Raw genomic sequence first — 21,250 nt, 5'->3', positions numbered from 1 at the left:
GGGAATCTTTGGCCTTCCAGTATTGCTGAACTACAACTCCCATCAGCCACAGCAAGCATCGCTCAGTGGCCAGGGATGATGGGAGTTGCAGTTCAGCAACATTTGGAGTGCCAAAGGATAGCAAGTCCCAGAAAAATCTACAGGACACACTGCTGAGTAGACGTCTATAGGATAATGTAAATGACCCCTGTTAATGCCCCACAAGTGCAGTACTTGGTATGCTATAGGAGACTTGCTCATTTGTTTTTAGTCAGCCCTCTGGTTCATCATCTTACAAGGAGTTAGTAAACCATGTTGGATTGTGTTGTATGTGAAACAATTTATCAGATAGGTAGTACTTTGATTATATAGGTAATGCATTCAACCTCCTTAAAATATGTGTTCTGTTATTTCTCCGTTTCATTTATTTCTTTAAACAGCAGGAAAGTGGAACGTTCCTTTTCTGTATAAAGTGGGTTTCTTGAGACCTCTAGTGAAAACAGCTGGTGTTGCAGGATTGGATATTAAAATGGGAAAAGGAAATCTGTGTGGAAATACTTCATTATTCCTGTTCAACAGAAGCAGTGTTCATTAGAAATGATTGTCAGATACACTTGTAAGGTTATGGGAAATTCTCAATACAAAAATAGTCATCTCCCTATGAATTATATAATAATTTTTAGCAATTATATTTAGGATACTGTCTAGAGCTATTAGATCATGTTTTAAAGTGTGTACAGTGGTACCTCGAGTTACAAACGCCTCAGGTCACAAACACTTCAGGTTACAAACTCTGCTAACCTGGAAGAGTTATCTCGAGTTGAGAACTTTGCCCCAGGATGAGAACGGAAATCGTGTGCTGACAATGCAGCGGCAGCAAGAAGCCCTATTAGCGAAAGTGTTAGTTAAGAACAGTTTCAGGTTAAGAACGGACCTCCGGAACGAATTAAGTTCATAAGTACAGGTACCACTGTATTAAGTGATGATGTCAGGTTATGTTTTGAACCTATCTTTAACTTTTTAGCAGTCACTGCATAAGATTTAATGCAGTCCTTTTATATTTAGCTGGTTGTTTTCTTAACTTGATCTAAGTTTGTTTATCTAGTACTTTTCATGAGGTACTATTGATGGCTGCTGCATTTGACCAAAGACCAGCCTTAAAAGATCAGGCTTGCAGTTCGGGAGTGACTGAGCCAACCTTGATACTGAAAGCCCCTGTTGAATGTCATGCCTTTTGCCAGCTAAACCTAGTGCACCAGCTACAACAGAAGAAACCAACATGGTTCCTTCCAGAGGGTTTTGGTCTCCCACTTCTATCAGCACCAGCTGGTATGGCCAATGGCCAGGGCTAATGAGAGTCCAGTAACATCTGAAAAGGCACCATGTTGACTACCCCTGAGCTACAACTTCTCCAGGACAGAGATAGCTTATCAGAATGATCCATAGGCTGTTAATTCCAGGTAGGTTACCACAGTGCAGGGATTCCTTTGACATCTCATAAACTTCTTTTAGTTCAGAACACAGCTGTCTGGTTCCTCCCTGGCACTTTGTGACCTGATTGCCGAATAGAGAGACAGACACAGAAGCTGGGTTGAACTAGGGGCACTTCGGTTAAGAGTAAAACCCATAAAAAACCCTGCTGAGGGAAAACATTATTGCAGGAGCAAACCTGAATCTGAACAACAGCAGTCACTGGGGAGACCAAAACTCCTGCCTGCAGGAAGGGGAGGCAAGGTTGTCAAGCCTGCCTCACATTCCCAGGTCAACCCATGACGGTGAGTAGGAATGCCTGTGCTGCTCCAACGCCACCCACTCAAGGCCCCATAGCTTTGGTCAGATGAAGCAGTTTAACCTCAAGGCCCCTATCCTACCACAGAGATGCAGAGCCCAGAGTGTAAGCCTCGGCGGCAGCCCATCACCCAGAAAGGCGCCCAAAGCCTAAAATGCAACTACTTTCCTTTCTGAACTGCCGAAATCAACCAAACTGAAGATCAGATTAGCCAAATTAACAGTACAGCAGACCATCTGATACCTAGCACCCAGCTATTCAGTATGGAATAGGCAAAACAAAAACAAAACAAAACCCCACAAACAGGTGGATCAGCTATAAATTCACATGGAGAGACAGGGAGGGAGGGTGGTGGGTGCTGCTGCCAGGAAAAGAAGAGGGAGAGAGGTGGCAGTACAGCACTTAAATGACAGTCTGTCTCTACCCCACTCTCAAGCATGTGACTGACACAAGAGAGTCAGACAAGCTGTCTCCTTCAGCCTGAATAGGCCACAGATTTGCCCCGCTAGCTGGTACCAAGGCAGAATGGGCAGCGGAATACAACAGCTTCACTTGTTAGTTTTCTTCTAAGCTAAAGAGCTGGTTTTATACGGCTTGGGATCTAGAGGCCTGAAGAACCCTTTCCCAAATGTACCTGTCCATGCACTGAGAATCAGTGCCCTACCCTCTTAAGTTACAGTAGGTCATTTGTGGTCAGTGTTAAAATTTCATTAACTGTGGCATTTCTCCCCAGAAAGGCTCACCTGGTACCTATGCTGATATTACAGTGTCAGGTGAAGAAGGTTTTATTTTCCCAGCTTTACTTACTAAATCCAAAGGTCTGATTCCCACATTGTTCCATGCAGCAGCAAGGAGAACACAAGTAGATTACTCATGGGTGCAAAATACACAATATAGCTACAAGTATGCAGTCTGAACTTGGATGAAGTTCAGATACATCCGTCCTGGTGGATTACATGGCTGGAAGAGAGGAGTGAGGAACAGGAAGGGAAGCAGCTTCATTTCCACATGGAAAAGAGGGGGAATACCTAGCTGAATCTAGGAATAGAGCTCTATGGTCATAACCCCTTCATGCACTAACAAGCACTCATGCACAGTAACGTTTGACTGTAATTTCCCACAACAATTACTTGGAATGTGTTACGTTCACATCCCCCCTCTGTTTGTTTGTTTGTTTGTTTGTTTGTTTTGTTTATGGTCCTTACTAGCTCAATTGCAGATCCCAAAACTGCTAATGTGCAAAGCTTCATGTAGATGACAAAAACATGGGGGATATCTCTGTGGTAGTGTAAAGTAGCTATATTTGTGCAAAGTTAGAAACAAAACAAAAGTTATCTGTTGAACATTCTAGTGAATATGCACACAAGGTGGACATATTGACAATATTTGACTTCTTTTGGTAACAGTGTGATCAGTGTTGATATGTTTGTGTTGTTGTTTAGTCGTTTAGTCGCGTCTGACTCTTCCTGACCCCATGGACCAGAGCACGCCAGGCACTTCTGTCTTCCACTGCCTCCCGCAGTTTGGTCAAACTCATGTTGGTAACTTCAAGAACACTGTCCAACCATCTTGTCCTCTGTCATCCCCTTCTCCTTGTGCCCTCAATCTTTCCCAACATCAGGGTCTTTTCCAGGGAGTCTTCTCTTCTCATGAGGCAGCCAAAGTATTGGAGCCTCAGCTTCAGGATCTGTCCTTCCAGTGAGCACTCAGGGCTGATTTCCTTAAGAATGGATAGGTTTGATCATCTTGCAGTCCATGGGACTCTCAAGAGTCTCCTCCAGCACCATAATTCAAAAGCACCAATTCTTCGGCGATCAGCCTTCTTTATGGTCCAGCTCTCACTTCCATACATCACTACTGGGAAAACCTTTCGCTTCCAGGCATATCCGCAACTGAGCGACCTTTCAGCTTTGGCCCAGCCGCTTCATTAGCTCTGAATCTACTTGTACTCGTCCTCCGCTCTTCCTCAGTAGCATGTTGGACACCTTCCGACCTGAGGGGCTCATCTTCCAGCGTCATAACTTTTATATGCCTGTTGTCTTTGTTCATGGAGTTTTCTTGGCAGGGATACTGGAGTGGCTTGCCGGTTCCTGCTCTAGGTGGATCACGTTTGGTCAAAACTCTCCACTATGACCTGTCCATCTTGGGTGGCCCTTCACGGCATAGCTCATAGCTTCTCTGAGATATTCAAGCCCCTTCGCCATGGCAAGGCAGTGATCCATGAAGGGGGATATGTTTGTAGTAGTATGCAAATCTGGCAGCTTCTCCGCAAGGCAAATTAGCCTGATGACTCCCCTCACCATGAGCTGCTGAGAAAACATGGGCTAAAGCAATAAGTGGGCACCATTCAGCATATTGGTTGTATGAATCTGCTGTAAGGAAAATGTTGTTAATAGGTGTAATTTAATAATATTTGCTGGCTACAGAAATAAGTAGCAGTGCTTCTCTCTCCTTCCTGTCTGTTGTGAGGAGAAACAACAGTGCCTGCTTTTTAACTGTAGTTAAACCTTTTGTTTGAAAGGGTTTTCAAACAAAATGCAAAACTTTATGCACCTGGAGTGTTGTAAGAATTGGCAGCTTCAAATATCACATTGAATATTTTGCAGAGCACTTTCAAGGACAAGTTCCTTACAAGTTCTCTTTCTCTTTATTCCCCAATATAGGTACTCTTGGAACCAGGTGTGATTCAAGATGTGCTTGCTGCAGGGAGCCATCTGCAGCTGCTGGAAATGCTTAGTTTATGTTCTCACTATCTTATCCAGGTAAGGCTAAGGGGCTTGATTCTCCCCTTTATTTGGTTGCACTTAGCTTAATTCTTAAGTCTGTGTTACATGTGTGAGGTCGGGATGAGCACCTTCAGCTGTATGACAGGAAGCGATAACTACACAATACCTTGATTAAGACTTTGAACTGGACTTCTGTTTAGCCTTTGATCTGTACAGGACGGATTTCTTTTGGGAATGGGGAGGCAGAAATCAGGTATATGCCCCTGTGTTCTCCAGAGAAGACAACTGTAATGTGTGGCACATGTGGCTGCCTTTGAAGATTGTTCAAACACTTCCATTAGTGCAGGATATTGCTGTTTAGATTACTAACTGGAACTGATCTTAATTATTATTATTTTGTCAGTTTACTCGTATAAATTGTCAGTTTACTCATATAAATTTGATTGTGACTTACAAACACAATCAAAACACTCAAACAATTACAATAAACACAAGTACATCTATACACATTATGAGAATGATTCACCTGTGCTATGCCAAATGCTCTGGTTTTCAGTCTGTTTTGAGGTCCATTTCATAGTGCTATGTTTAGACCTTCATGGCTTAGGTGGTGCTTTAAGTACCCTGCTCCTATCTCCATCTGTGCACCTTCCTCTCCATTCTTTAGGCTAAAGAGAGTCAATATTGCCTATGTACTTTCTGTACAAGTAAACAGCTATATTGCAGGGTTCATGCAGAGCATTGTTTCAACAACAGGGATCTACCCAAACCTTTTCAGATAAAGACATTTTGGTGCGTAGAATGCAAAGTCATTTTAAAACAGCATTTTTGGGACCTGGAAACTGTTCCTTTTCTGCAAAACATAAAATAAATAAAGAATCACTGAATAGTTCTTTTCTCAGTGCTTTTGTCACAAAAGTGAATGCTTTGCGAAAGGTGGTTCACAGAGCATCTGGAGCACTCGCTGGTGGGTGTCTGCAACTTCACAAATGATTAGCTACCCCCTCTGCAATATAATGGTCCCCCCTCTTTCAAAATAGAAGTTACTTACAGGGCTGCCAAAAAATGAGCAAATGGCTGTCTCAGCCCATCATTTCTATGGCTTTAGGGTGCTTTTTCCCCTCTATTTTTTTGCCTGCAGATTACTGGGTTGAAGGCAAGAGAAGTAGAACCAATGGCACTCATCTTGTCTGATCTATTGCTGCAGTTTGAAGTGGCGAGATAACTGTTTCCCCTTGTGGTGATTCCCCCCCCCCCACTATATTTTCCATAGGGTTTGTATAGGGTACAGCGAATCTAGAATAACATTAACCAACCCTAACGCTTTTTATTGTTGTTGTTGCATTACTCTTGTGAACATCTTGCCTGATGAAAACTATTGAAAAGCTTGGAAGCGTGCCACTATTTTGTGCTTGGTTTCAAGAAAAAACATTGTCCATTTGGGATCTTTTAAACCTTCATCAAGTCATCCCAGTTTTCTCATTCTAAATGTTGATGTTTCTGTATTGCATTTTATGTATAGAGATAAGATTCAGATGCCTTTCCATTATGTGTCTGCTAGTTTTGATAGTGGATGAAGGAGCCAATCTGGCATTTATCTCCAAGACCTGGGTGGGTGAGCTGGGGGGATTGGATTTTGCCCAGCTTTGCTTGTCTGGTACTTTGTGCAGCATCAACATAGACTAGAGGATCTGGAATAGGAGTTGACTTCTCCTTCTGGGGACTGGCCTTGCTGGTTTACCACCTAGCCTACGGCCCAGCAGCTTTCCCAGCTGTATTGGTTTACTGTAGTGTGGTGTTGGTAACTGTTGTCATGAGAGACTGCAGCATGCATACCATTGGTGGTATGGAAATCAGAGATAGTGTCCTCTCTGACACTGTGGGGTAAATCCTGTCCCCTGGTATACTGCGGAGCTATGTGCTATTAAATAGGCTGCATGACTGCTAGAGCAGATGGTGAAAGTACCACTGCAAAGTTGACCAAGCATGAGTTAGAGCACATAATGGTGCCTACTTAGTGGTGATGAAAACAATGAAGCAGGCCTACCCCATTGGATCATTGAGTAATTGCCCAGTGGAGCTCTTCAGGGTGGTCTGTGGGCTCTTGAGACTTATATTGGTAGATGGAACCCACCCAGGACACCTCAGAGACCCTTTGTGATTTCCTTGCTGCGTGTTTTGAGGGCAGTCACCTGCCTTGGTAGTGAGCTTGATGCCATGGTTGACACAACTTCTAGTAAGGTTTCCAATGCTCCATCAAACCTTTCAATGTGAGATCAGTTTCAGTTCTTGCAGCCCAACAACATGTGCCAAGTGCTTGCAAGTATGCACCCAACCACGTATCCTCTTGATCCTTGTCTTTCATGGCTGATTGAAGCTAGATTGGAGGTGGGGAGCTAGGTGTTTTTAAGTGGGGGTGGGGTGGTGCCTTCCACCTTGAAGGAGACACTAGTGTGGCCAATCCTGAAGTTAACATTGTACAAGTGTTTCTCAACCCCCCCCCCCCCGGCTCTGGAGCTACAGGTGCTGAAGGACACCATATTATCTCCAGTGCTGTTTAACATCAAATCATATTTGGAATTAGTCATTAGGAGATTTGGAGTGAGGTATGATCAATATAGGGATGCGGGTGGTGCTGTGGGTTAAACCACAGAGCCTAGGAATGCCGATCAGAAGGTTGGTAGTTCGAATCCCCGCGACGGGGTGAGCTCCCGTTGCTCGGTCCCAGCTCCTGCCAACCTAGCAGTTCGAAAGCACGTCAAAGTGCAAGTAGATAAATAGGTACCGGTCCGGCGGGAAGGTAAACAGTGCTTCCGTGCGCTGCTCTGGTTTCGCCAGAAGCGGGTTAGTCATGCTGGCCACATGCCCCAGAAGCTGTATGCCGGCTCCCTTGGCCAGTAAAGCGAGAAGAGCACTGCAACCCCAGAGTCGGTCACGACTGGACCTAATGGTCAGGGGTCCCTTTACCTTTACCTTTATTATCAATATGCTTATGATGCCCAACTCTATTTCTCTGTGACATCTGAACTGGGTGAACTATTCACAGGTCCAGGGAACTGGCCTGGATGGGGCTGCACTCTTTCTAAAGGAGCAGGTTGTTGTAGACCCAGTTATTGGAACCCCAGGTGTTCCTTGGTGCCTTTAACCAGCTGCAGCTAATAAGACAGCTACCACCATTCTTGGATTGGTATAATTTAACCATAGGTGTTCATGTATTAGATTACTGCATTGTCTTCTATGTGGTATGAAGGTTGGTCTCAAGGATACAGCTAATGTAGACAACTAGCTGGCCAGAGAATTAGGAACTGGAAGGTATATAATGTCATGAATTCTTTAGAACTTTTGCCAACTCATTACTTGCTCAGTGTTTTAATTAAGCAACACTGAACTGTGTTCAAGTTTGCTGGATTCCCGAGGGTTTGGTTTTAATCTTGAATTTCTGAATTGAAGGACTAGAAAGATTTGCAGGATTTCTTTTCGCCCCATGCCCCTCTTAGAATGTGGACAGGAATTTATGGTGGCAACAGCTGTAGAGAAGTCCAGTAGAGTGACTCTTCAGTGCTGTTGTCTTTATTAAGAAGCAGTAACAATCACAGCAATATGTTCTATTTTTACATTCTGTTATCTGAATTATTACTGGCAGGCAAGGAGAAGTGCTGGAAAGTGTTGTGGTTTTTCTTCCCGGGAGCTTTTATTACCTTGATAGAAAGACTTGATTAGACACTGGGGCTTAGTTTATGATACAACTAAAGTCTATATAGTTAGGCTAATTCATAGTTTAACATGTGCAGGGAATTAATCTTACAAAAGGTGCTGTGCTACAATCCACATGGGCTGGCAGGAGCTTTTGTTAAGCGTCTGCATTCATGCAGTCCTTACAACACGGCAAATAATGTTTTAAAGGCAGGTTGTTTCCCCCCATAACTTGATTTTTGAACCTGTGAACATCTGCTGACTGAAAGGTGCTAGGTTCAGGGGTAGCAACTGTTATGTAGGTCTTGCCCTGTGGCAGTTGCTTAAAGTGGCAGATTTCATGGAGCACACAATTTTCCTGCTTGTCTGTCATTTTGAAAAGGCAGGGGAGAAGGGAATCACAAGACACACTGCCTGTGATGTTTGATCTGTGCTGGTGGTGTGACGCATGAAGCAATAAGCATGCATTTGGACATCCATCTAGGAACTGCATCTTGATTTCATTCATTCAGATATTTGCTGAATGATAATGACGTGTACTATATATATATTTTTATCCATCTTATCACTTAATTTGTGTTTCATTTGTCAAGTGGAACTGGTTGGTACGTGCAAATATTACATGTCCTGTAATTTACCAGCCAGCATTTGAGCAGAGGCGAGTCTTACTGGACTTGGGATGGGTGGGAAGGTTTCAGGTTTTAAAACAACAAAACTGGTATTATAGATGATTGGGGTGTATTTTGTTTTGTCTTGAAAGACTCTGGAATCCCCACAATACTCACCACTAAGCAGTAGGTGGCAGTGTAAGCCCACTTGTTTGAATAAATTAAAGCGTCAGAAAGAACAAAAATGAAAAGAAATTATTTATTTTGCTCCATATTAGTCTTGTGACCTAATCAGTAAAAAAGTCATTATTCACACAACACTGGGCAATATGCATTGTAATTTTTAACAAATAATGGGGAACTGTTAACGGTTTCACAGGAAATACAGCCCTGTCTTGTGCAGCAGTGGTCATTTATCATTGCACTTTGTGAAATCACTCATTTGTTCTAATTTGAATGTAAATGACTCTAAGGTTTTACAAATAAGGTGACAGACTCACATAAATGTAATTGCAGGGTTCATCTCTCTCTTTTTATATATCACTCATTAAGTTATGAATTAAATACATCGTATTAAACCAGGGGCATGTCCAATGATGATATTGTAATGGCAAATTACTCTATGCTATTAGAGGTGTATTTTTTATTCATGGACATTAATTTGTCATTAAACGGCATTAGTTTAGCACTTTTATGTGGGATACGTGACCTGAAAGAGGAGACTTGCTTCTCTAATGTGAGAGAATAGGAAATATGAGTACCAGATGCATGTAGCCCTTTTAGCTCTTGGAAAGAAATGGAGGAATATTTTATTTCAGCTTCCCCAGTCCTATCCACCCACATGCACAAAATTTTTAAATTGGTTTTTATCCATGTTAATAGACATCTCTGAAGAATGAGTAGCCTTCATATTTTAAATCTTGTTTCTCATCCAAAAGCTACTGAGAAAGGTTAAGATGGGAAAAGAATAAGTTCATCTTCAGATGTCTGTCAGATGCTTGCCGGGTTTTGAGTGATTATTCTTTTCGGCAGCCTAAAATAGAAGTGATAATCTGCTTTGCTTTTAGCAAAGTGGGAAACTTATTAGGTGGGCCCTAGGACTTCTGTTCTCTCTCTCTCTCTCTCTCTCTCTATATATATATATATTCATGCTTACATAAAGTAAAGCCCCAATCAAATATGAAACCTGCACCACAAAAATAAGAACACATGTTCAGTACTTGGAATGAATTAATGAAAAATACATATGAAATTTGAATAATCTGCTCTTGTTGGCAAGGTCTGGGTTGATAGAATCATATAGTTGGAAGGGACCCAAGGGTCATCTAGTCCAACCCCCTGCAATGCAGGAATCTCGGTAGGGAGCAGAGAAAGTGTATCTTAAAGTTGGGTAATCAGGCTGAAGAAGTAGGTTCTAAAATGTATCTGCAGGCCATCAAAGCTCTATTGTGCCATTGCAGTCAAGAAGGTTTTGAAATATCCTGAAGACCCCTGCCTCAAAGAAAAAAGCAGGATCTGTGGGTGGAAACAGATTGCCACATGTGAAGAGCCCTTGCTGGTTGCAGCCCTGAGCATACAAAGAGTGCCGAATCTGGAAAGGAAACTTAGCAGGGAAGATGTGGTGCAGGGTGTGAAATATTGGGAACAGTAATGGTTTTGACAGGACTGGTCCTCTCAATCTCTGAACCACAGCTAAGAGAGCAAAAGTCTCCTGTGGGCATGCAGACTTCCTCTTTTCTATCTCCTGTGCCCCACCTTCCTCATCTCTTTTTCAGTTAACTGTGATTAGCATAACTGTGATTAATGATAATGATGGGATTGTGCAAAGCCAAGTTAAAGTTAACCATGGGTTAAAGCACATGACTTGACTAGGATTAGAAGGGAGTGGAGCATTTTTAGCAGGAAAGATATAGGGAAAGGCAGTTTGGGAACCCAAATGGTGCATCTAATCTGGGGTGGGGAGGGTTGCCCTATTTAAAACAGTGAAAATCTGGACAGAAAAGTTGTTTGCTTAGCTTTTGGGGCAAAATTGCAAACAACAACAACAACACAACCCTGTATTTGAACTATTTTTTTTGTGGGGGGTGGGGTGGCAAAAACAGCACTGCAACACGGGCAGATTTCCCCGGAATTTTTTCTCCATTTTTGCCCGGACACTGCTGCCGAGTGCAGTATTTTGGATATGTCTGGACCTATGGCAACCCTAGGGGTGGGCAGCTTTTCAGTGGTGCCCCCCTTTCCCTAGAGTGGCCCATTCGATGTCTATAATGACATCTTGTCAGCATTGGACCATGGTCTTTCTGTCTACCCAGGCCTTTTAACGTATTTTAATATTTTTAATCCTACGTTGAATTGGGCTAATGTTCCTTTATCTCATTGGATGTTTCATTTTATAATTTGATCCAAGCTGTGTGCTTCCTAGAAGATTTGGTTAATAGGTGATGGATACATTCTTGTTGTATTATTTATCAATGACATGATAGATCTCCTAGGAATTTATCTGCCTAAATACCAGTTGAAATGAATGGAAGATACCCAAGAACACTTGAGATATTTGCATAAATCCTAATTATGTCAATGAGGTTTGTAGAGGAGCTTCATGGTCGCTTTTTGCCGCAGAAAGTATGCCTACCTGTGTGGATATTATGCTGCAATAGATGTGAGTTTGCAATTAAGCCTCTGCAGGGTTAATACAGCTATGGTGTGGCAAATGATATAAAATGCTGGAAATTGTAGTGATTTTGAAAGGGACTGGTTTTCTTATATATATATGTTGATCTGCCAAATCTAAGGTGTAGATAGTGTTTGATTATATAGTCAAATAAAAATCTGGCATTTAATATAGGATGGACGTTGGTTTGCCAAGTGCGCTCAGTCTTTCTCTCTGCGTGTGTTTGTGTATATTTGGGGGAGGAGGTTAATCTCTGTAGATAGGATTTTATATATGGTTTCCACATAATTTTAGTATATTACCTATTTCTTATTAGTCAGTATCTATTGTCATAAAATGCAACCAGTTAAAGATAAAACTATCTCTTTATTGCTGTTCAGATATGTATACAAACTCTGTACCTCTAGCTGGTAGTTTGAAGTATATACACTTTTTTATATTTTAAATTGAATTATCGTTTCATCTTGGAACTGATGGAGGGAGGGGCAGAATCACCTTCAGTGCATCATGTTTGCGTATAGGAAGGGCTGGTGGTATATGGATGGAAAATCACATAATACCTTGATTTATAATTATTCTGTAATCCAAAAACAAAGCAGGTGGAGTAACAACTGGGTATGATGCCTTGGATATTAATGGCTTGGCTGAGCGATGGAATTTCTAAAGCTGTATACACTTTTTCCTGTCTTAATTATGCATTCATTAGAAGCTTTTATACCCAACAGAATAAAGTAAATATTTTTTGATCTCTGTAGTGTGCTCCCAGATTGTAGATTTGCACAGCAGGGTCTTGATAATCTGAATAAATTGTATTTCCCTAAGGAGTTTATCTTTCAAATAAGGTCATAAAGAAATGCAGTCTCTCCCCTTAGTTCTCCTTGTGTTTTTCTTTTCTTTTTATAGCACAGCACACAGGAACAGAGGTATATTGTACTCTGCTGTGTACTTGGTTGTGATTAACTCTCATTTATCAGCCTCTTACTTACATACATCCGTTCAGTGGCACATGCAGTGCTTTTCTTAAATGTATAAAGAAAAACAAGTGATATGAAATAATAATAAAATAGAATGTTGATGAGTATTTTCCTATACACTGTAGTTGGTGTCTCTTTTGGCATATGTAATGTGTATATGTTGAGAGCCATAGGTACAGTATAATTTGCAGCGCTGTGAGCCATGCAAATTCACTGGACTCATATATATCATTTATTAGGGGTGTGGGCACTTTGAAAAATATCCTTGTAGAAGTTCTGCTAATCTGATGCAATAAGATTTTTTAAGTGCACGCTCATAGTTTAAACCTTTCTGCAACCCAATCCTGTTCACATTTACTTTTTAAAGTAAACCCCCCTGAATTTAGTTGCATTTTTTGGCTTGTGGGTTGGACTAGATGAAGTACCGTCCAACTTTAAGATATGTTCCCAATGTAAGTGTTCAGAGGGTTGCAGCCGTGTGCAAAAGTTCCTATGATATTTTCGGTAAGGCTTCTAGAATACAGATGATAGAATTAATTTTAAAACAGAGTTTGAAAAGAATCGACACACATTCACAAGCTATGAGAGCATTTTCATGAAGCAAAACACTAAAGTATTTTGCTTCGCTTCTTTACATTTATACTCCACCTTTCCATTAAAAAAAAAATGCCTAAGGCAATTAACAGTAAAATTCAGAACAACTCCTCTCCGAACTAATTCAAAAGCAAGCAACCAATATCACAATAAAATAAAGAGTAGTTAAAAATGGCAGCCAGTTTAAAACGTTATTAAATTATGTACGCTCGACCACATTTTAACTAACCAGGCTAATCACTGCATGAATAAATAGTAATAAAAAGCATATGTTAGATGGGAAAAGCTCCTTCTGATCATGTAAGTATTTTGAACCAGTGCTGGCAGTGGGGAACTTTGACTTCCTCCCTTCCCCTGCAACCTCAAGTATCACCTTCCATATTGCTCTATATTCTGAGCAGAATTGCACTCAGAGGATGCTCTTCCTGGCAGGACCAAAGTCTGGATCCAGTCACTAAATTAAGAAACAGGGCATAATCCAATCAATGATAAATATTGTAAGCCTCACTTATTTTTTTAAGTTTGAAATGAGTAGGGTTAAGCATGCTTTGGCTGGGTTGTGCCATTTGAACGTGCATCAGTAGAGCAACATTTAGTACTGGCATTCTCCTCCTTAGTTTAATGTGCCCCATTTTCTTACAAAGGTACCCAGTAGCTAATAGTGATATAATTTATTGCAGCCTGCAGGAAGCCTGGCTATCATTGGTGACTGAGAATTGATGATTGGCAGTGGACCTATAAATTATCCGCCTGACCCACGAGAGAGATCTGGGTGTCTGGTAGGCTAGTGCAACACCTGAGGACAAGTTGAAGGAAACTGCTCCCACCTGAGTTCTCTGTAGTATCACAAACCTATATGAGATTATGGGAGTAACAAAACAGGAAACAGGCATGGGGAAGCCAACCAGTGATTGTCAACCTTATTCATTAGTGTGTACCTCTGAATTTGCAGGCAAGCACAAAAGTTGAATAGAGCTATGTTGATGGTATACATTATATAGAACAATCAATAAATAGTTTGATGGTCCAGACTTTCACATGTGTATGTCATTGGAATTCAATGTAACATATATAATAATAAAATGGTAAAGCATTTGAAAGTGAAATTGTCATCACAAGCTATGGTCAGTTCTGGATTGCTCCTAACAACCATAACTGCATTTTTGAACCGAATTACTTTTTAGTAGATGTCTTTAAAAATACTACTGTTCCTATAACATTTTTGTTTTGAAATGCATTCCAAGGAGGCAGTTTAGATTGCTATGTTTCAGATAACTGCCTTAATATATTTTTAGGGGGGTGGGTACCAAAAGAAGATAAAAAGTTCAACTCCTGCAGACAATTCCTGTACTTTTGTCATGTCATTATGCTTCCAAAGCCCTATCGCTGATTGGAAGGTGGGTTATCTGATCAGTAATATACATCTCACAATCTCAGCATGACATTTTTTGGCATGCAGCTTCATCAGCTGGGTAGCAGTGTATCGCAGTGTATAATTTTAAGCTGAAGAAGTGATTGGTATTACAATGGAGTGAATTTTGTTGGAGGAGGCTGATATACTTAGCTTCCTTGGCTGTGGAATTCAGAACTAAAGTTCTTGTATCCTGAGTGGGCAAGGACTCAGTGCTGTTTAAAATAATAATGTGGGACAAAGTTTGAGATCCTTAAAAGCTCCATATTCAAGTTGTTTATCAGACTGACCATATGTAGAAGAGAGGTAGCTGATAGCTGCAGTCCAGTGGTTAAAACAGTGGTTAAAAAGCAGGACTACAACTCCCATCATCCCTTGCTAGCTAGGGATGGTGGGAGTTGTAATCCAACAACACCCGAGGGCCCAAGTTTGAGAAACACTGAGTGAAAGTATAGGTTATAGAGAAGTGAGTGTGGAACAGTGAACTTGGGAGACATGGGTTCAAATGTCTACACAGCCTGTCACTGTATTGTGGCCTGATTTTCCTACTGGGTTACTGCAAGAATAAAATGTGATAACAGTATATAATGCCAGTATAGAAAATATGGGGAGTGCTTGTGATAGCTAATATCAATAATTTTTCTTTTCACACTGGCCAAGATTTGAAGAGCTGCATTAGGTGAGCCCAAGGACTGGGCTCTTCCCATTTGATCTTTTTAAAACTTGGAATGGTAGATTCCAATCTGCTTTTGAAACTCTCCTGAATTTCCAGAAGCCTTGTATGGGGTGCACTGTTAAAGAAACACAAATCTATTTTGAAACAAGAGAAGGGCTTCTTCATCTGAAGTCATCTCCCACACTTATAAATAATAATATTGAGAACCACAATTATTTACTTGAATCAAATAGAAACATCAGCAAACAAATAACTCCAGCCAAAAGAAAAGACTCAGCAACTGCAATGGCATGACGGTATAATATTTTTTCTCATTATGGGTCTCATCACCATTATCTTAGTTATCCAAAGGACCTGACCTCTTAAACAACATCAAGCGATAATTCTCTGAACACTTGAATCCATTATTTTTCCCTCACATTTCAGCCTTGTGCTTTCATTGATGTTAGCGAGTTGTTTCTCAAGTTATGACATTGGGATATTGTATCCCAAAATCTCAATAACTGTGGGCACTCCACCAGAGATGAATATATGTGCCCTGCTGGCTATAACTTCTTCAAACCCTAGCACTGGGCCTCTCCCAAAACTGGGGACATGGTACCTAGCAGATACATTAAATCTCATCAGGGCATGATACCATATGTGGATTGTTTTTAATATATTTTCTCTGAAACAGAGCCATTTCATCTTCTGGATGCTCTTTCAGGGACTAGGTGGAATTTCTTCCCTTATAACACTGTTCTAAACCACCCTAAGAAAGACCAGGTTTCCTGAGGGATCTTCTGCTAATGTAAACCCCCTCAAATCATCATCTTCACCCAAAGCCACAGCAGGTGTGACCAGTGGCGTAGCGTGGGGGGTGCAGGGGGGGCCGGCCGCACCGGGTGCAACATCTGGGGGGGCGTGCTCGCACTCGCAGCTCTCTGCCCCTACCTGGCTCGCTCACTCTCTCTCACTGCAGTGCTGGCTGTGCGAATCCGAGCCGAGCCGCTGGGTCGCTGCCCACTGTGGAGGGGAGGGTGCCAGGCGTGTGGTGCGGTGCGGAGAGAGAGCGAGGGACTATCTGGGGGAGGGACAGTGAAGCGGGGGGCGGCGCAAATTACTTGCCTTGCCCCGGGTTAGGGGGCACAAATTACTTGCCTTGCCCCGGGTGCTGACAACCCACGCTACGCCACTGGGTATGACAGCTATTGTAGATTGCTCTCAAATTTCCCAGTTACAAAAGAAATTTGATTGATTTACACACTAGCTAATCTGTCTCTCATTTGTTCCTTTGTGAATCAGCAGATGTTGGTTTAGAAGTCCCTAAGTTGGTACTGTACCTTCCCTTTCTAGCCCCTAAAATGTCTCTTTGTCTGTAGATAAATGAATTATTTCATATGGGAACAAGGTAGGGTTTATTTGGGATTAATTTGGATTACCATGTTTTCTTCTATACCATAAATATGCAGTGTTTGAACACATTGCAGAGTTTTTCAGTTCTGCTTGAACTTTGTACTCCTAATTTTTCTTCTTCTTTTATTTGACCAGGAGTTAAATAGCTTTAATTACTTGGACCTATATAAACTTGCTGACCTATTTAACCTCACTTTACTGGAAAAAGCGGTGGTTGACTTCTTGGTAAAACACCTATCTGAGCTACAGAAGAACCACCCAGAAGAAGTCCTGACGCTACCATACTGCCTCATCCGAGAGGTCTTGAAGAGTGACCGACTCACATCACTGAGCGAAGAACAAATTTGGCAGGTAAAGTGCAAAGATGTGTATGTTAAACTGTAGGAGGACTAGTACTGTGGACCCTTGAGCATTACAGAAAAGAAAATGATTAAGAACAAATCACGTTTTTTGTGGAAGCAACAGATGAAAATTATTGACACACAATCTGACTGTGGCTGTGTACTGAGGAATTGTGACCGTGTGCAATGGAGTGCTGTTCCAGCAGAACTCATGCTTCATGACCAAACCCTGGGGTGGGGGAGAGCTGGGCAAGGATAAAGGTAAAGGTACCCCTGACCGTAAGGTCCAGTAGCAGATGACTCTGGGGTTGCGTGCACATCTCACTCTACAGGCCGAGGGCGCCAGTGTTTGTCTGCAGACAACTTCCGGGTCATGTAGCCAGCATGACTAAGCTGCTTCTGCTGAACCAGAGCAGCACACGGAAACGCCATTTACCTTCCTACCGGAGCGGTATCTATTTATCTACTTGCACTTTGACGTGCTTTCGAACTGCTAGGTGGCCTATTTTGTGTAATGTCCTAATGCACTGAGTGTCCATCCATGTGTTCTGAAGGTGACCTCTGTTACATCCTTTAGATACCTCTTAATACATTGGGAAGGGTTGCATGCTTGGTTTTTATATCTGCAAAATATGTTAGTTTGATCTAAAAAAATCATTTGGGAGATCACATTCTCTGCTTTGTTGCATAATTGTGTGGTCTAAATTATTAAGATGAGAGACTGTTGTGCTGCCCCTTGGTGTTCAGTGTAATCTGGTTTGCGATGAGACAAAAATGCAGTGCCATCCCTGAAATGTGTTTTGCTAAGGAAGAGATGCAATATAGATACAGATATAATGGAAGCCAGAAAATCTAGTGTAAGCATCTTAAACTACAGTAGCACATAGTATAGCTTACACCTCTTGCATTAGTGTATTATTTTCCCAATACTAGCTTATGCTTATTGGAAATTTGTTGAAGGGCAGGGTTTAAAGCAACAACCTCAGTGATAATGATAAAGGGACTGGTTCATGAAATTTGTATGTCCACATGAACTCCAGTAGTTCACAGATCCTTGGACACCCCACCATCCTATTCCTGAGAATTGTGTGGCGTCACCAAGTTTCTGAACTGGGCTACAATGGCAATAGGCTCTTCTTGCAAGTGGGCACTTCTTACTAGGACATTCTATAGTGCCTATGCATGAGGAGCGTTTTACAGAGTGACTTGGCAGCACCTTAGTATAACCACCTTTGCCCTTCTCGAAGGGGTGAAGGAGGGGTGAATATTCAATCTCAAACCTTTATTGGCATATAGACAAAATTCTGAAAGGTTCAGTACAATAAAATCACTCGGCAAAATCTGAGTCTAACAATTAAAATTGCAAAGAGAGGATCTTTCCTCACACTCAATGGACACTGGGACACATTCTTGTTTAGCAGGACATATAATAATAATAATAATAATAATAATAATAATAATAATAATTTATTATTTATACCCTGCACATCTGGCTGGGTTTCCCCAGCCACTCTGGGTGGCTTCCAACTGAATATTAAGAACACTACAGCATCAAACATTAAGAACTTCCCTAAAGAGGGCTGCCTTCAGTTGTCTTTTAAAAGTAAAATAGTTGTTTATTGCTTTGACATCTGCTGGGAGGGCGTTCCACAGGGCAGGTGCCACTACCGAGAAGGCCCTCTGCCTGGTTCACTGTAACCTTACTTCTTGCAATGAGGGAACCGCCAGAAGGCCCTCGGCGCTGGATCTCAGTGTCCAGGCTGAACGATGAGGGTGGAGACGCTCCTTCAGGTATACAGGACCGAGGCCGTTTAGGGCTTTAAAGGTCAGCACCAACACTTTGAATTGTGCTCGGAAACGTACTGGGAGCCAATGCAGATCTCTCAGAACCGGTGTTATGTGGTCCCGGCGGCCACTCCCAGTCACCAGTCTAGCTGCCGCATTCTGGATTAATTGCAGTTAATTCCATCAGAACTGGGCCAGATGGAAGGGCTACTTGTGCAAGTGTTTAGAGCAGTGGATGGGTGGTAGCCAGTATCTTGGTGTTTTACTGTTGTTTTAGAAGGATGGAATAGTGGGTACAGGTGGCGACTATTTTGGGGAGAGGCTCCATTCCTGCCCCCCGTGTTCATTGGTGGAACATGCATAAACCTGCCTTGCCCCTGCTTCCCCCCCTCATCCAAAAGGACTGTCACATAGGCAGTTGCACATCAGTTGAATGTGCGCAAAATGGACGCCACTTGTATACCTTTTTTGAGCAGTGAGCATAAAATCTGTGCCTTCAGGAGAACCATTTAACCATGTTCCAGGGTGTCTAAGGCAGCCCTGTATTTTCATAAAATGTGTCTCTCTTCCTCTACTGAAGGACGACAATAGGTGTTTTCTTTGGTGTATTTTAGGTTTCCAGAAAGGAAACCCCCATGAAAAAAAGGGTGTGTATTCTGCAGCTAGCACTGTGTTCTTCGGTGGTTAATGTGCTGTTTTCTGAGTGGCAGCAAACTGTACACTGACCACTTTAGGTGTTATCATAATTGCCTCTCTAACGGTTACTAGTGCTGTTACGTAGAATATTTAAGCTATTTTACTGCTGTGGGCAAATATATATATATATATATATATTTCATTCCTGGTCCTCCTTTGCTGTGGGCAATATATATATATTTCATTCCTGGTCCTCCAGAATGAATTAAGACATACATAAATATTTGCCAATTCAAGCTTTCAGTGGGCAATAAGGAACTGTTTTTGCTTTATCTTAGTAAATAAGTAATTCCCTCATAGTCAACCCAATACAGGAAAATCAAATCAGGCCTGCTCTGTTGCCTCAAGTGTAGTTAAGTTCATCATTTTTGCTAAGGTTATACTGGTAATGCAATATACCATGGAAGAATCTAATATTCTGCCCAGGGTGAAGATTGGGTATGCCAGAGGATTAGTGTCAGGGTGCTTTATAGAAGTGAAACTTGATATACAGGCTGGAGACAGAGCTACAGAATCTCATTAAATTGCTGAATTGTTCATTACTGAGCACTCTCCCTTTAATAAAGTGCTCATTGACTTTGACAAATCCCCATCCCGTGTCTTAAAGGACAACAACAGTGCAGGAGGTGCCAGGAAAGGGAGAGGAAATTGCCCCAAATTATTGGGGGGGGGAGTATATGTATTAGGGAAGCTTATGAGGAATATTACTCTTTGGTTACTATAGCACGTTAATCGGTGTGACATTGGCAATGCCATATGCAGCCATGTTGTGTATGCACATGCATGCATGCACAGGAATAACTCTGATTTAGTATTCCACCCCAAGGCATCATCCCCTGGCTGAGCTTCCAATAAGCATCGGCCAAAATTTTAATGGTGTATCTCCTCCTTTCTTTTCCCAAGGGCAGGACCCCTGGAGTGGATGGCAATATTGTCTAGGCATAAAGAATTCCTCCACTGTGTCACTGAAGTGATGACTCACCGCTAATGCAGATTCAGGTTTAGGTAGTTAGACGAAAAATATATATCTGACTTTTTGAACACTATCGAGGTCTGACTATGCATAGAAGTTATCTCAACTAAGCACTGAGCTGCAAGGAAAAGTCTTTCAGTATATAGTTCTGTATTTTCTTGTTTGCTGTGAAATATGCGCTTCTAGTAATAGTGAGGGTGATGAGGAGGGATGTTGATGATAATAAACAAGTTTGAAAAGTTGTAAGTGTTTTTAAACCAAAATGCCCTATGTGCATTTAACTAAATGAGAAGACAATGCATTTTATTGATTATATTTCATTTGCTTTCGATAAGAACATTTTCTCCTTATTATCGCAGTCCATAGCAATCATGGGCAAAAGTCACCCTGTTGTGACTTCGGGCTGTGTTAAGCCTGGAGTCTGGGAGTGGGAACCATTTTGGGTGGGTGGGTGGGGCTCCTTATTACTTTCTCCACTACGCTCTACTGCCAGTATTTAAGACCACATGCAATTGTTCTGATTCACAGGCTCAAAGGATGGCTAGTGTGAGGGGTTTAATGCAGGGATACAATAGAAGGATGCCCAGAATGTCAGAGGGATCAGTTCTGGTGCTTTCTTAGAATAAAATGTAGACTTACAAACCAACCTGCAGAGCCTTGCTGCCTTTACAGACTCGGGACAGACACCGAAACAGCAAGCATTTGTCATGACTTGTTTGCACCCAGGAAAACATTGATGCATTAGTTATACATCAGTTTGGCCAGAGCCTCCCATTGGTCCACTTGCTGGCAGTTATCCAAGTCTTACAGATAGCTCCCCTCTATAGGCCAATAACCATGCACCCTACGCCCACAGATAGGCATAGCATCAAAACAGGCCAATTAGCATTGGTTGCTGATGTTAGCCTTTTATAAGTCCTAACCTGGTCCTTATGTATT

At 41.8% G+C, this 21,250-nt stretch overlaps 1 protein-coding gene across 2 annotated transcripts in view; it reads left to right on the top strand.

Annotated features, from left to right (window-relative positions):
- Positions 1-21,250, top strand: part of KLHL32 (kelch like family member 32) — a 67,779-nt gene that overhangs the window by 22,852 nt on the left and 23,677 nt on the right. Inside the window, exons 5-6 of one of the 2 annotated variants that reach the window (XM_083433508.1) lie at positions 4,432-4,530; positions 16,652-16,867. In XM_083433508.1, the coding sequence (XP_083289634.1) occupies positions 4,432-4,530; positions 16,652-16,867 (315 nt within the window). The remainder of the gene's footprint in view (positions 1-4,431; positions 4,531-16,651; positions 16,868-21,250) is intronic. The other variant, XM_083433509.1, reaches the window with a different exon arrangement.

This window comes from Podarcis tiliguerta (assembly GCF_965153285.1).
Source record: "Podarcis tiliguerta genome assembly, chromosome: 3".
Taxonomy (NCBI): Eukaryota; Metazoa; Chordata; class Lepidosauria; order Squamata; family Lacertidae; genus Podarcis; species Podarcis tiliguerta.
The sequence above is the reverse complement of the archived record's forward strand: the minus strand, read 5'-3'. Positions and strand labels throughout refer to the sequence as shown.